Raw genomic sequence first — 16,721 nt, 5'->3', positions numbered from 1 at the left:
TGATCAGTGCTCAAAATTTGCACTGTCACTGTACTAATGACACTGGCTGGGAAGGGGTTAACATCAGGGGCGATCAAAGGGTTAACTGTGTGCCTAGCCAGTGTTTTTTTTACAGTGTGAGAGGAGCTTTTTCTAGGTGAAGACATGAATCCTTGTCCCTGGATCCAACAGGATCCATGCCTTGCCTCCTGACAGAATGGCAATCAGCCTTGTTTACATAGGCAGACTGCCGCTCTGCCTCTCTACCGAACGATCGGTGGGTGCCGGTGGACTTCGAGTCCACGGTACCCGCACATTGGCTCCCACTGTGATTATTCACGCCCGCTACCCGGAAGTGCGGGGTCACGTATATATGTGTGATCCTGCGCACAGTGCCCGTCTTGCTATAGGGCGATCGGCAAGTGATTAATACTGGCAGTCCTATAACCTAGAATTGTCAGAAGCCGGAACTGCAGAGGAGGCCTGAGTATGAATGTGAGCTGTCAGTGTGGACAGTCAGTGTGCATTGAGAACAACACTGGAACCAAAACATTGGGCGGTATACATCCACCACAATGTCGATTTGCGGCAGAACCCTTGGGGACCACCAAAAGTTTCTCGTGGACCATCAGTGGTTTAGTACAAGTCTGATTACAAAAACCCATATATAGTTGAATATGAGCCAAATTAGCTTTTATTGATCCAAATTTGATCATCATTTACTCACTTGTGGGGAGTAAATGACTCCATGGCCAGATTTCTGATGATCCAAATATGGAGAGAAAGTCTTTGGCCTCTTGCATATGGTACTGAAGTTTGAGCATCAGCATTTCTGGACGTAATTGCAGACGTTTGCTTTGCGCATATATACACGTTCACACTTACAATACATTCCTAGGCAAAATTAATTAATATTTATGTTCAGATTGTAAGCTCCAACGAGCAGGGCTCCCTGATTCCTCCTGTATTGAATTCTATTGTAACTGTACTGTCTGCCCTCATGATGTAAAGTGCTGCGCAAACTGTTGGCATTATAAAAATCTTGTATAATAATAATAATAATAATCAGGGCTTTTTTTCAGGGGGAACTTGGTGGCTCAGACCCTTTGGTGCCTGCTCACCACAATCACTTGTAAACACAGAAGTCTGGTTTCTGTGTTTACAAGTGACAGCTCTGCACTCTGTGTGTAACCCCCATGAACTCTGCACTCTGTATGTAATGCAATCCTGATATTTAATGCCCCTTTAAGACCCTTCTACTGTTTGTGAAATATGACCACACTCACTATTTGATGTGATTTGGAGGGTATGTGTGTGGGGGGAGGGGTTTTGGGGGGTCGTGGTTGAGTTCCAGCACCTATTGTTTGAGGGAAAAAAAAGCCCTGATAATAATAATATATGTGTATTTGAGCGCATTTGCGTGTATGTACAGGTACCAGCGTAAAATGCTGACCGGAAACGCAGCTTTTTATTTTCTTTTTTTTTTTTTTTTTTACTCAAAAATTTGCAGTGCTGTGTGTACAGGGGGCTGTATTTTAGATCAGTAAAGAAGAAAAATGCTGTACTGTGCTTTCTCAAGCTGCGGTGTACAAGAGGCCTTTGAGTACAGCAGCCCAAGTATATTCCTGTAGTCATCATGTACTTTTGCTTCTCTGCATGATTTGTAAAGTACGCACAGGTTCTAAATTTCTGCTTGATATTTGGCTTTACTCATTTATGCCCATGGTGTTTTAAAGAAAGGGTCTGATTGAGCAGCCCCTAAATATATAATGTGAGCTTACTTTAAAATGACTAATTCCATCCATTTTGTCCTAGCCTTGTCATAATGGACAATAAAACCGGATCAGCATGAGCCAGAAATAACTGGAACTTTTGCAGCTTTCAGTGTGATATTTGTTCAAATGTCAAAGCATTTTAGTGTTCACAAGCCAGATGCTTTCAGCGTTTTTTAGATTACTCATGCGACCCGCATGTCTATTACTCCATCAGTTAATGAAAGACCTTTATAGTATTTTCCTTTCTCTAGTTATTAATTTTTCTTATTGTAAATGGATGACTGACAATGGCCACACTACTCCTTAGGGATCAGAGATAAATAACTTTACATCACAAAAGGCCAATATAGATGTAGCAACAGGTCACTTCTTTACATATATATATATATATATATATATATATATATATATATAATATATAAATATCATTTTATTTTATTTTTTTCTCAGCATTAAAACCCTTTTAGAAAATAAGCCAAGCTGGAGACTGAATAAAGCGAGCATATCTTGGCAATTGTATTGTTTTGAAAGATCAAATATGTACATGTCAAATACAACCCAATTCGACAGCTGATCTCCTGTAATCTCATATGAGCTATTGCTCAGAAACAATGGTATGCCCAGTGGCAAAGCTAAGACATTCTTTCACCCGGGGCAAAGACTCAGTTCGGCCAGCCCACCACCCCAGGGTTTAGGGGTGCGCTACCTACAGAGTGCAGACTTTCAGGGTGTGCTGTGCACAGAGTACAGGGTTTAGGGGTGCGCTACATACAGAGTGCAGAGTTTCGGGGTGTGCTGTGTACAGAGTGCAGGGTTTAGGGGTGCGCTACATACAGAGTGCAGAATTTTGGCATGTGCTGTGTACAGAGTGCAGGGTTTAGGGGTGCCTATCTACAGAGCGCAAGGTTTAGGGGTACGCTACATACAGAGTGCAGAGTTTCAGGGTGCACTATGTACAGAGTGCAGGGTTGAGCAGTGCGCTACATACAGAGTGCAGGGTTTTGGGGTGTACTGTGTGCAGGGTTTAGGGGTGCGCTGCATACAGAGTGCAGAGTTTGGGCATGTGCTGTGTACAGAGTGCAGGGTTTATGTACAGAGTGCAAGGTTTAGGGGTGTGCTACATACAGAGCGCAGAGTTTCGGGGTCCACTGTGTACAGAGTGCAGGGTTGAGCAGTGCACTACAGACAGAGTGCAGAGCTTCGGGGTGTGCTGTGTACAGAGTGCAGGGTTTAGGGGTGCACGATGCACAGTGTACAAGGCTGATACAATAGAGAGACGACGTAAGAAGAAGCTCAATAAGGCAGGAAAACTCTCAGACTCCCAGGCAATAGCTGTGCAGTCATTTGTCCAGCCTCTTGCCCCCTCCCCCTTTCTCCTCCGCGCTCCTCTGGCCCCCCCCGGCGCTAACCCCCTCTCCTGCCAGCTGGCTATGCGGTAAGCAGACGGGCTTAATAAAGGTGCTATTCAGGATGGAGAGCAGGGGAAGGGAAGACCAGGAGAACGAGTGCCGAGGAGGGTTATGTTGTAACTATTTTGTGGCTATTTTCCAGATCACATGCTGAACTTCTATAAGCTGAGGATTATGCCTTTATTCAGCCCCCCCCCCGCTTACTGCACAGCTAGCCGGCAGGAGGAGAGGAGGGGAGCACTGGGGGGGCGACCAGAAGAGCACGGAGAAGGAAGGAGGGGTGGGACAAATGACTGCACAGCTAGCTGGCGGAAGAGGAGGTTAGCACTGGGGCCTGGGGGAGACCAGAGAAGTACAGGGGCCAGACAGTTTAAGAAGGGGCATAGACAGAAGTTACAGCTTGGGCAGCAAACTGGTACCGATCGCTGTATTTCTCTCCTGCAGCAGCTAAATGCTTGCTGGCGAGAGGGAGAGGAGGAGGAGAAGAGGGCTTTAAGCTGCAGCAGGATCGGTACCAGCCGTGGAACCCCCTGAATGGCATGCGCGGGGCACATGCCCCCGCCCCCCTAGTTTCGGCCCAGGTTATTCCCCCATTATAACACACAGGATCACCCCACCTTTAGGCTTACCCTTTACCCCAAAAACATTGTATTTATCTTTTTATTAATATTTTGCATAGTACAAAATAAACAGATGACACAAAAGAAGGAAAACATTGTATTTATTCTTATAGGCATGACACCTTCTGGCTAAAGCAACCCACAAATTATGCAATTTTCTTTCTTTTGACCATGGGTGGAAGGAAAGAAAATTGATTGATTCCCCCATCAACACAGTCAGCGTTATGGAGGAATACCTCCCGCAGCGCTATTGTGTTCTGCCGGCAGGGAGACTTCACTGCAAGCAGAACACAATGATCATTGCTTGCTGCTATAGGCGCCGGCACTGTTCACATGAAAAAAATCTGACTGGCTGGTTGTACTGAAGTCGATCGAAGGATTGACTGCAGTACAACCAGCCTGCCCATAGATGGATTAAATCTCGGCCAGCCCCTGCTGAACTGGCCAAGATCTGATCTATCTATGGCCGAGTCAAGCGTAGTGCCCTTACCATTGGCACTCAAAAATATACAGTATGTGCTCTATATACGTTAGCAACTTGACTACTGTTGAACATTGTTACTTGTATAATGTTACTATTTTTACTGTTTTGTTTTTTTTTTTCTCTCTAATGATGATGTCGATTATAAATCCTAGCACTGCTGATATTGTACAATCCTGAGAGATAAATACCTTATTTTCTCCATTACTCTACATCTTATTATGTATTATTCTATCCAGGGTTATTGAAAACCCTTCAGTGTTGAACTCATCAGTATGCTTTGTACTTACGATTTATGATTGTGTGTTGGAATAATTGACACAAATGCTTTTCTTTTTTTTTCCCTGTAATATCCTTTTTACTGCATTATTCAAAACATTAAAAAAAAAAGTGATAAAAAAAAGACCCAAACAATGGTTGCCAAATAAAGGTGTGCATGGTTTGAGTGTATCATTGTTTTCCGTTAGAATGTTAGTCTTGTCAGTTAGTTATGTCAGTTGTTTATCTGTTTTGAAGCTTCCTCTCTCAATGTGCGGACGTGTGAAGGATACCCGGGGCAAGGAGACGTGTACCATTCGGGATTTCACTGCCCACGTTTAAGTGACTCTCATGAGCATATGTATTGCTGCTATACAGGAAACAACTCTCTGAAATACTGCTGCAAACAGGACGAGTTTGAAAGTGTAATGAAAGTGAATCTGTCTGAAAAAATTGCTACCTACATTTATAGGTAAGTCTATAATATTTTCATATTGGCTGTTAGCATTGGGAGCTTCGCACTGGTAGTTTTTGCTACAATATCTTGTGGGGTTGTAACCCTAAAAAAAAACAAAAAAAAAACGAGATCCTGTTCCTTTAAAGCAGGTCAGTGCTTGTGTCCCTTTCTATGCAGTAAAATACCTGGTTGATCCTGCCCGTTCCTGTGTCCCCCATGGCTGCTGATCCGTGATATCGTGGTCAGTTTACATGCCTCTGCCATCCCGCAGTCTCTCCTCTCTTCCCCCCCACCTTCCTGCCTGTCAGCTCCTGGTGTGAGGCTGTGAGCAATCTTCTCAATAATACCAACCTAATGCTAACCTTCCCTTTAGCTCCAATCTAAAACTATAAGGCCCTATAACCAGTAGCTGCTGTTTTTTTTTTTTTTTTGGGGGTGGGGGCAAACAAACAATCCTGAACACTCACCCCCCCCCGCCCCGGCAGTTGGCAACACCTCAAACCCCCCAGTCCCCCCCCCCCCTTTCCCACCCACTCGCTGTCTTAGGCATGGGTCGAATTTCTAAAGAATTTTCTTTCGAAAATCTTATCTAAGAATTTTCGTTCGTATATCTCACCATTAGTGTGCTGCAGCAACAGCCGATTCCAACATGCCCAATTTTGAGTAATCGGGCATGTTGGAAATTTTTTGAAAAAGGAACGATTTTCTAATCAATGATGGGAGAATTGTGCGAGAAATGTAATTCTAAAAGAAATGTGGTGCATGTGCAAGAAAAGAAAATTCCCGTAAAGAAAAGAAGATTCCCAGCCACGAAAATTCTTTTCTGTAGCAACAGGAGGTGAAATTAAAGGCTTGGTTGGCCGAATTTTGTGGCATCGGATCACAAAACGCACAAATTTTCTGATTTTCAAAAGAAAATTCTTTCGAAATTCGAACATGTATGGGCAGCCTTACCCCATCTAGGTGGCTGGCATCGGCCAGGCATGTCCTCTCATCCATCATGGTGGTCGTGCATCTCCTCCCCTCCTCCTAGGCGACAAATAGGGTCGCCTGTCCTTTCAGCCAATCAGGTGATGGGTCCCACAACTGCTTCCTGATTGGCCGGGAGGAGGATCAGTGTTATAATAGCGAATATTCATTCTCTAGTGTAACACACCTGGATGGGCTCGGAGCGCATTCTCTGCGCCCCAAGCACCACCTTATTTTGAAGCCAATTAGAGCCTCTGGCTCTAATCAGGTACTTCAAAAAAACACCCCCCATTGGAATCCATGCATCCGGCGTCCTGAAAGGGGCCAGATGCATGGATAGTGGGGGCAGCGTCCGTGCGCCCTTAATGGATGGGCCGCCCATGCCTATAACTCTAATGCCCTGTGCACACGGTCGGATTTTCCGTTGGAAAATGTGTGATAGAATCAGTGGCGTCACTAGGGTTGGTGTCACCCGGTGCCGAAAAAATTGGTGTCACCCCCTCCTCCACCAACTACCTCAGTACAGACCCCCCCTCCACTAACTACAGACCCGACTCCATCAATATAGCCCCCCTCCCTCAGTACAGACCCCCTTCCATCAATATAGACCCCCCCACTAAGTACAGACCCCCCTCCCTCAGTACAGACCCCCCTCCATCAGTACAGACCCCCACTCAGTGCAGACCCCCTTTCCTCAGTATAGACCCCCCACTAAGTACTGACCCCCTCCCTCAGTACAGACACCCCTCCCTTATTGTAGACCCCCCCCATCAGTACAGACACTCTCCCTCAGTGCAGAGTCTGCAGACCCCCCTCCATCAGTATCAACCTTCCACCTCAGTGCAGACCCCCCCATCAGTATGGAATCCCCCTCTCAGTGCCAATCCCCATTAGTATAGAATCCCCCCCTCAGTGCAGAGCCCCCATTAGTATAGAATCCCCCCTCAGTGCAAACCCCCATCAGTATAAACCCCCCCCCCCTCAGTGCCAACCCCCATTAGTATAGAATCCCCCCTCAGTGCAGAGCCCCCATTAGTATAGAATCCCCCTCAGTGCAGACCCCCCCCATTAGTATAGAATCCCCCTCAGTGCAGACCCCCCATCAGTATAACCCCCCCTCAGTGCCAACCCCCATTAGTATAGAATCCCCCTCAGTGCAGAGCCCTCATTAGCATAGAATCCCCCCCTCAGTGCAGACCCCCCATTAGTATAGAATCCCCCCTCAGTGCAGACCCCCCATTAGTATAGACACCCCCTGCACATGTCCACCCACATATACATAAAGTTTACAGACCTCAGAACATCGCGGACAGACACAGCCGTGTGTGGATGTGTGGATGTAAACAGAGAGGAGGGGGAGGCGGCTTCAGTCCGCTGCGCTGAGGGACACAACGCAAGACCTGAGGTGCAGATCAGGGCAAGGGGCAGTGTTAGCAGTGCATGCCGCTACCTACGGGTGTCACCCCTTTGGCGGGTGTCACACGGGTGTGGCCCGCACCCACCTAACAACGCCACTGGATAGGATCTTGTTGCCGGAAATTCCGACCGTGTGTGGGCTCCATCACACATTTTCCATCGGAATTTCTGACACACAAAGTTTGAGAGCAGGCTATAAAATTTTCCGACAACAAAATCCGTTGTCGGAAATTCCGATCGTGTGTACACAAATCCGACGCACAAAGTGCCACGCATGCTCAGATTAAATTGAGACGAAAGCTATTGGCTACTGCCCCGTTTATAGTCCTGACATATGTGTTTAACGTCACCGCGTTTAGAACAATCAAATTTTCCGACGACTTTGTGCGACCATGTGTATGCAAGACAAGTTTGAGCCAACATCCATCGGAAAAAATCCATGGATTTTGTTGTCGGAATGTCCGATCAATGTCCGACCGTGTGTACAGGGCATTAGACTATTCCTATCTATACCTCCATCCTTCACACTAACCCTCTTTATAAACCTAACCCTTACACTGATAACCCCAGTCCTAACACAAACTCTCTCTATGTTTATACTCCTAGCATTAGGCCTCCTTTTAACCCCAACCCTAACATATAGGCTACATTCACCCTGGCAATTTAGGCCGGTGCCAAGAATTGCAGCAGCAGGAATCTTCTGATTTCTGCTGCTGTGAGTGGCTAGGTGCAGCTTCTGGACTTGTTCAATGTAATGGCAGATTTCCGGCGGCTGCGACTCGGACTATTCACAGTTCTATGCACAGCCAGCCATTACCTGCAGCAATTGTTGCTGGACGCAGCAGCACCGAGCCACTTACAATCAGAAGATTCCTGCCGCTGCAATTTGCTCCGGTCTAAATCGCCAGGGTGAATGTAGCCTTACCCTCCCTCTAATGCCCTGCCTAACACTAGCCCTATCTATAACCAAGATGTAACTTGTGTAACATTGGCAAGATCATGATCAGAATTAGAGAATTTAAAGAGGAACTCCGGTCGTTTTGAAAAATATATTAAAAGTCAGCAGCTACAAATACTGTAGCTGCTGACTTTTAAGAAAGTGTCACTTACCAGCCCAGGAGTCCGGCGTTGTCTTCACCTGGTCTGGTTCTTCACCGGTATTCGGATCCCCGGAACTGTGATCTTGGCTGTGGGAGTTGTGTGACTTATGCTGGCCATACAGTATACAAAAAATCGGCTGAAATTCGAGCATTTAGACACTCCGTTTGTTTTTCGGCCAGTTAATGGGCACAATATCGATAATCATTAGGGCGTTCTTGAGCCGAAAAAAAGGAAGGAAAAGTTTGGAAATTTTTTTGCCGAACGAACAATAAATTGAAAGGTTAATGTGTTTCCCGTCCGAACTGTCTGCACTAGGTATATGTAAAAAAATGAACAAAAAATGCATTCATTTATGTCCACTGAAGATTTATCGGTCATTACATGATGGCACTATTGCTTGCGCTCACGGCCGAATGTTCGTTTTTCAAAAATGGGTTCAGACAATTTTTTGTATAGTGTATGACCAGCATTAGGCCCCTTTCACACGACAGCGACTTCGCGGCCATAATTTTGACGCGCTTTTTATGCAATTTCAGGGAATGCCTGTGTAACTTGCATCAAAGTCGGACCAAAGTAATACAGGGACTACTTTTGAAGTCGCACAGATATGAATGGTACTCATTGGAAATCATGGGGTACGACTTGTCATGCGACTTTGCAGTCCCAAGTCGCAGGACAAGTCACACAAGTGGGAAAGGGGCCTTAATGCTGTTTTACAGCCAGCTCCCCACTGAGCATGTGCGGGATCGTGTTGCACTGTCAGAGTGGTCCTACAGCCATCTGGGACATGGGACATGCGACATGTGACGTGTCCCAGGAGGTTGCAGGCGGGAGTGAGGTGAGAGTGCCAAACTTGCTTTGGTAAGAATTGAGGAAGTAGAATTGCCATAAAATAATAATAGTAGGAAGTGTACGTAAAGCCTTAGTAGTCGTCTGCGGCTCAACTAGACTCAATAGGCAGACTTCCACCGAGCGGGGGATGGAGATTAAAGTGACTGATGCAATACATGCTGCAACCTCCTGCCAAAAGGGCTTAATGGCAGGGCAATCCCAAAAAGATATGCAGAAATCCTGCACTGAGATTAAGCGTCTCCAACCACTAGAGGATTGGTCCCTATATGTTGTATTCTAGCCTGCCTAGCTAGAGTGAAATATACTGTATGCAGGAATTTGAAATGTATTAACTGGTCTCTAGTGGAGACTAAACATGCAAAATGGGCTTCCCACACATCATCCCAATCATCTCAGTCCAATGCAGCGGCAAATTAGAATTTTTTTTATTGGATATGCTTTATATCAGAAAGTAAAATATACTAATTTATAATAATTTAAATAATTATATATATATATATATATATATATATAAATAATCCAGTGGTGATCAAATAACACCAAAAGAAAGCGCTATTTGTGGGGAACAAAATGACATAAATTTTGTTTGGGTACAGCGTCGCATGAGCATGTAATTGTCAGTTAAAGTAATGCAGTGCAGCATCCCAAAAAAAAGCCTGGTCACAAAGGGGGGTAAATCTTCCGGGGGGTAAATCTTAAACACTTGCCACCTGCCCACCTTCGAATGACGGAGGGATGGTGCGGCTCTTGTTCTGGGTGGACGTCATATGATGGCGCACCCAAACCGCCACTCCCGCACGCAGATTGCGGCCGCACCGTGTTGCTAGGACACGCATGACCCTGATCTCTGTAAATACAGGCAGTGCCAGTAATTGACTCTCATCGCCACATAGCGTGTGGCGAGGAGAGACGATCAGCGGCATCTTCTTGCAGGGGGGAACAGGGCATGTAATCAGGTTCAATCATGATTACAGTAAAGGCCCAGAAGTGCCACCAATCAATGCCCATGAGTGCCACCAATTAGTGCCCATCAGTGACAAAAATCAGTGCCCATTACTGGTGGCAGTCAGGGCTGCCTTTTAGTGCCCATCAGTGCCTGCTCATCATCAGTGCTGCCCATCAAATCCCATCAGTGCCTGCTCATGAGTGCTGCCCATCAATTCCCATCAGTGCCTGCTCATCAGTGCTGCCCATCAATTCCCATCAGTGCCCATCAGTGCCTGCTCATGAATGCTGCCCATCAATTCCCATCAGTATGCACATCAGTGCCGCCTATCTGTACCACCTATCAGTGCATCCTATCAGTGCTGTCTATTAGTGGACATCAGTGCCACCTATCTGTACCGCCTATCAGTGCCCATCGGTGCAGCATAATAGTGCCACCTTATCAGTGCCCATAAGTGCCGCCTTCTTAGCGCACATCAGTGAAGGAGAAAAATTATTTATTTACAAAATTTAATGGCAGAAAAACTTTTTCTTTTTTTTTAAATTTCTGTCTTTTTTTGGTAAAAAATAAAAACCGCAGTGGTGATTAAATACCACCAAAAGAAAGCTCTATCTGTGTGAAGAAAATGATAAAAATTTCATTTGGGTACAGTGTTGCATGACCGCGCAATTGTCATTACAAGTGTGACAGCGCTGAAAGCTGAAAAATGGCCTGGGCAGGAGGGGGGTATAGGTGCCCGGTATTGAGGTGATTAATGACACTTCCAAAAACACATCTGCAGACAAAAAAATCTACCATAATGACACATCAGAAACATGTCTGTATACACAACCTGTACCATACGGACACAATTAGGGACAAGTAAATACCTACAATTAAATATAAAATATTAACAACAAAGAATATGCAACACGTCCCAAAAATGTCCGCATGTTCACAGTAAGGCCTGGTTCACACTGATGCGATGTCAGATGCGACTTGGGTCACACTGCATTGCATGCTAATGGAAATAACAATGTGCTACTTTGGTGTGATTTACAGTGTGATTGGGCCCCAGAGAATATGCAAACCATATCCAAAATGCAACCAGTCACATCAAAGTTGCACTACATAATCCCACTGCAAACTGAGTCAAAGTGACATCACAGTAGCGTAAACTGAGCCTAAGCCACCCCCCCCCCCCCCCGTTCATTGACTACGGCTTTGAAATTGTGGGACTTCATCTGAAATCGCACGTTTTCAAAGTCGTATTCTGTGTGTCTTCAGGTGAAGAGACTTTGAAGAGATCTGATCTTACAAATTGTGAATATTTACAGTAAATTTTAAAAATTGGGAATGTTTAAAAGTAGACTTTATTGATTTGTTGGGGTGAGTTAATACATGTCATGTTGTGCAGTATGGTTATGTAAGTTTAAGACAGCCTTCAATTTTAAATGGGCTGCCAACATACCACAATGGACCAAAAAAAACACGTGATCATCTTTTTTTTTTTGCAATGCAGTGCCCCACAACATACAGTACTACATTGCCATTTACAGTACAGTATGTTGGACTGTCATTCACATTGAATGGCATTGCACCACACATAGAGAGGAATCTGTGCATTCAACCACAGGTTACCATCAGTGCCAGTATAAGATTATCCAGTGCCCAGGGCAAAGATGCCAAATTGCCCCCCCCCCCCCTTTATTATGTGCTAGACATGTGCAGAACGAAAAAAATTGTTTTGTTTCAATTCATCATTTACATAAATGCGTTCAGTTAAATTTATTTGTTCGTATTCAGAATTAGTTTTGTTTATTCAAATTGATTCAAATCTTCAGAATTCGAATCGATTTCTAATAGTTTTCTAATCAATTTCGAATAGTTTTCTCATTCAAATTTTAAAACTTTTCGAATTTGAATAGTTTTCCAATTCAAAAACTTTTCAAATTCTAATATGAAAAGTTTTCAAATTTGAATTTGCATAGTTTTCGAATTCAAATAGTTTCGAATTTAAATAGTTTTCCAATTTCCAAAGCGTGTAAAGAAAAATAGAAAATAAAGGAATAGAATAGAAAAAAAAAAGAATAGAAAAGAATATCACAGAAAAAAAGAATAGAATATAATAGAGTAAAACAGAACAAAATAGAATAGAAAATAAACAAACAGAATAGAATAGAATAAAAAAATAGAATAAAATAGAACATAACCATCTTCTGAAATTCGAAAAGAAAAGAAGAGAATAGAAAAGAATATAATTCAAAAGACAATAGAATAGAAATAACCATTTCCCAAAACTCAAATAGAATCAATTCGAATTTAAATAGAATAGAAAATAACAGAGGATATAGAAAAAAACAGAATAGAGTAGAATAGAATAGAAAAAATATAGTAATCGTCTTATTCCAATCTGTTCTCTTCTATTCAAATTGATTCTACTTGAATGTTGGGAAATATTCTTTCTATCCTATTCTATCCTGTTGTTTTTTCTATACTATTCTGTTATTTTCTATTCTTTTCTAATCTATTCTTTTCTATTCTATTCAAATGGGAATTGATTCTATTTGAATTTTGGGAAATGGTTATATTCTTTCTATTCTATTGTTTTTTTAATTCTATTCTTTTCTATTCTATTATACTCTATTCTATTCTTCTTTTTTTTCCATTCTGTTCTTTTCTATTCTTTTCTTTTGTATTAAAATTAAAATTTACTCTAATTGAAATCCGAATTTCAGAAGAGGGTTATGTTCTATTTTATTCTATTTATTCTATTCTTTTTTCATTTTATTCTATTCTGTTCGTTAATATTCTATTCTATTCGGTTCTTTTATTTTCTATTTTGTTCTGGTTTCCTCAATTCTATTCTATTCTTTTATTTTCTGTTATATTTTATTCATTTTTTTTCTATTATATTCCTTTATTTTCTATTCTATTGTATTCTCTTTGGAAATTGGAAATGATTTGAATCCTAAAACTTTAAGAATTTGAAAACTATTTGAATTCAACAACTATTTGAAATTCGAAAACTATTCGAATCGATTAGAATTTCATTATTTATAATTAGTTTAAATTCAGTCCTATTATAATTCGGAAATTTGGATGTATTCGAATTTCTGAATTATAATAGGACCGAATTTAAACAAATCCAAAATAACAAAAAAAATTTGGATGAAATTCGAATCGATTCGAATAGTTTTCGAAAATGATAAATTTGTCCGAATTTCAGTTCGGAACAAAATGAACTGCACATGTCTATTATGTGTGAGCATGTGAGGAGGAGGGGGAGAGAGAGTACAGCCTGCACCTCCTTCTGGCTATCCCTTCCTCTCTTTGCTGCTTCCATACATAGCTGACAGATATAGTGATGCATCCCATCTCTACAATACACGCTGTGCCCAGGGCAGCCGCCCCTTGTGCCCACCCCTTACAACAGGTGTACTCCAATACCATTACAAACAGGTCTAAACGGGGCCTTATTATTATAAAAGAAATCTTGCAAAAAAAGAAAGTAACAATTATTATCCTTTTCATCACAGTCACAATTTCATCCTCAGGTGACCCCAGGACAGAAAATCAGATCTCTTCATCAGACTCAGTATTAGCTCCAATGCAGACATCAGTTTACATGTTGTGTAATGGTTTGTCAATGTAAATCTGAGAGTGATTTTTTTTTTCCTTTGGTGTATTTTTGTAAGGAGCCCGCTTCCTCTGCTTGGCATCGGCTTCTACGGACTTCTGATTCTTTCACTGATGATTGTAGATTTCATCTATTACTACAGACTCAATAAGAAATCTTTCTGCAGCATGCTCAGTCATACTTGGATTGTGAAGCACCTCGTCCTTCCAATTTTCCATAGAAACCCAAATAGAGGCGTTGATCGATGGAACAAAGGTGTAGCGGATAGAATGGCAGCGGATGGCAGACAGGGCGGGCACAAGCCTTTAGATGGCAGAGTGTGAAGATGCTGCGGAGGTGGAAGAACAATAGAGAGCTGATAAATATTAAGACTGAACCACCGAGATAATAGTCATATTTATTATACGCTTTGACGACACAACAATCATGACTTGGTAAGAGGGAAGTAATCATTCATTCTCACTGTTCCAGGAGATATGTAGAAGACCAGCTTCCAAGATATGAATACTAATAGAGGATGTGTTAACCCCTGCATTACACATACCATGTATTGTGACCTAGAACGTTCCTTCTCCTGGCGTCTGAAGGTAAATGGCAGGCTTGGAGGTGATCTATTAGTAGAGCAATTACGTTTCCTATTTAGGGATGAGCAAAACTGAAAGTTTTCACTTTGCCAAAATTTGGGAACTATCTAGACAATTCAGTAACGTTCTTCAATTTGCATCGGAGTCAATGGGGAAGGCGAAATTAAAGCGGTATTAACCACTTAAGAGGTTGTAAACCTTGAAAAAAAAAAAAACCCCTGCAAGACAAAGGCATAATGAGCTAGTATGCATCGCATAGTGCATCGCATACTAGCTCATTATGAAATACTTACCTTAGAACGATGCTTTGGATCGGCGTCGGCCCTCCGAGTACCGCGCAGACATCTTCCACTGGAGTTACTTCCGGGTTCACGGCCAATAACAGCGCCGGAAGTAATGATGTCACTGCTGCGCATGCGTGCGGGTGCCGGCGGTCACGGCATGGCTACTGAAGAAACGGCACGAGTGAGCCGTTTCTTCAGTGCGCATGTGCCGACGATGTTGGCACATGCGGATATAGTGAATAACTCCTAAACGAGATAACCATGTTACCTACAGGTAAGCCTTACACTTTTTTTCTCCAGGTGAATGGGTAGGGGTACCATGAACCCCATACTCATTCATATAGGGAGGGGGGGCCAGAATCCTAATATTTAGGAGATATTTATTTTACCTACAGCGTTATTATAGGCTTACCTGTAGGTAAAAATGACTAAGCAGGGTTTACAAGCTCTTTAATACGGCTTTAAGGTGTTCTTCAGTGGTTCCTAATAGTGCAATGAGTTTGAAAGGCTCCTAAAGGTTACAAAAGCTCCTTCATCAATCCCAAACCCGTTCTTGTGCCACCCTGGTTACTTTGGAACCTGACATTGGATACTTTGTTGAAATTAATATGATGTATGATTGCCATTTTATTGCCTGCATATTGTAATGATTGACAAATTGTTGCATGTGTATTGCCACACTGGCCTTTTTCTTGATTGAGCATTGCCATGACTGCCCATTTGTTTCCCACTTATCGTCACAACTGTCACAACTTCTTGACAAAGAGCTGTCATGATTGTTCCTTTGTTTACCACATATTGTAATGATTGCCCATTTGTTGGCCGCGTATTGTCATGATTGCCATTTGTTGCCCATGTTTTATCACAACTGCCCATTCCTCATGCATTGTCACAATTGCCTGTTTTGTGCCCATTGTAACCATTGCCTGTATGTTGTTGAAATATTGTCAAGATTATTTATTTGTTGCCTGACTATTGTAATGACTGCTCATTTGTTGCCAATGTATTGTCACAATTGTCCTTTCCTTCCCCGTATAATTACATAAACATAGCGATCCTCTATTTGCTGGCTCACCAGTTAAGCTGCAGGGGTAGGCAACCTCGGCCCTCCTGCTGTGGTGAAACTACAAATCACATCATGCCTCTGCCTCTAGGAGTCATGCCTGTGATTGTCAGGGTCTTGCAATGTCTCATGGGACTTGTAGTTTCAAAACAGCTGGAGGGCCGAGGTTGCCTACCCCTGCGTTAAGGTGTAATCCAGGTAATCATAGGCAAGATGAAACAGAAAGGTGAAGATAGACCCCACCTAAAAGTAATTACCACGGACTAAGCAGCATGTAAAGGGATCTTTAATGCAAAATTCATAATAGTACAAAAAACTGGATTAAAAAATTCCACCACCAACAACCAAGCAAGAGAGTTAAAAAACAGATAACGTTGTTTACAATCGATGCAGCTGCTTGATTCATACCGTTCATATATCATTCACATATAAGCCCGTTAACTGGTGTGGTGGCCTGAAAGGTGTTTAATGAACCACTTGATAAAGATCTTCAGGGTTCAAAAAGAACTTCCCAAAAAAGTTTATAGATGGGTGACCAGATCACATATAAATACGGGTTCTTGTGTGTGTGTATGGCTCCAAGAATCACATAGAGGGGGAGAAGTCCAAAATACACTGTATGTCAATGACAGATCAAAAAGCCAAAGTTTGCCTACAATCCCGGGGACTATCACCGAGATTGTAAGGTACATCTGCTGGTCTCCTGTGGCCTATTTCAGCTCCACAAAAATGGAACTATGGCTAACTTAACAGAAACCAATGCCAATTTTCCCTATAAGAATGTGGTGTTGATGGTGAGGGTGACATCCAGTGGCGAAAAGTATAATTGCACCCTTGTTTATTATGGTATAAATAAATGTCTAGCCCCTCCCATCCCAGATGAAGCTCAAGTTGATTGGGCGAAACAT

General features: G+C 42.8%; 1 protein-coding gene across 2 annotated transcripts in view; it reads left to right on the top strand.

Annotated features, from left to right (window-relative positions):
* The window catches only part of LOC141131351 (protein shisa-like-1), a 63,296-nt gene extending 48,615 nt beyond the window's left edge, over nt 1-14,681 (top strand). For both annotated transcript variants that reach the window (XM_073618509.1, XM_073618508.1), the window contains 2 exons: nt 4,781-4,994; nt 13,941-14,681. In XM_073618509.1, coding sequence (XP_073474610.1) covers nt 4,781-4,994; nt 13,941-14,205 — 479 coding nt within the window. In that variant the 3' untranslated portion in view covers nt 14,206-14,681. The remainder of the gene's footprint in view (nt 1-4,780; nt 4,995-13,940) is intronic.
* The last annotated feature ends 2,040 nt before the right edge of the window (nt 14,682-16,721 follow it).

This window comes from Aquarana catesbeiana, linkage group LG03 (assembly GCF_042186555.1).
Source record: "Aquarana catesbeiana isolate 2022-GZ linkage group LG03, ASM4218655v1, whole genome shotgun sequence".
Taxonomy (NCBI): domain Eukaryota; kingdom Metazoa; phylum Chordata; class Amphibia; order Anura; family Ranidae; genus Aquarana; species Aquarana catesbeiana.
The sequence above is the reverse complement of the archived record's forward strand: the minus strand, read 5'-3'. Positions and strand labels throughout refer to the sequence as shown.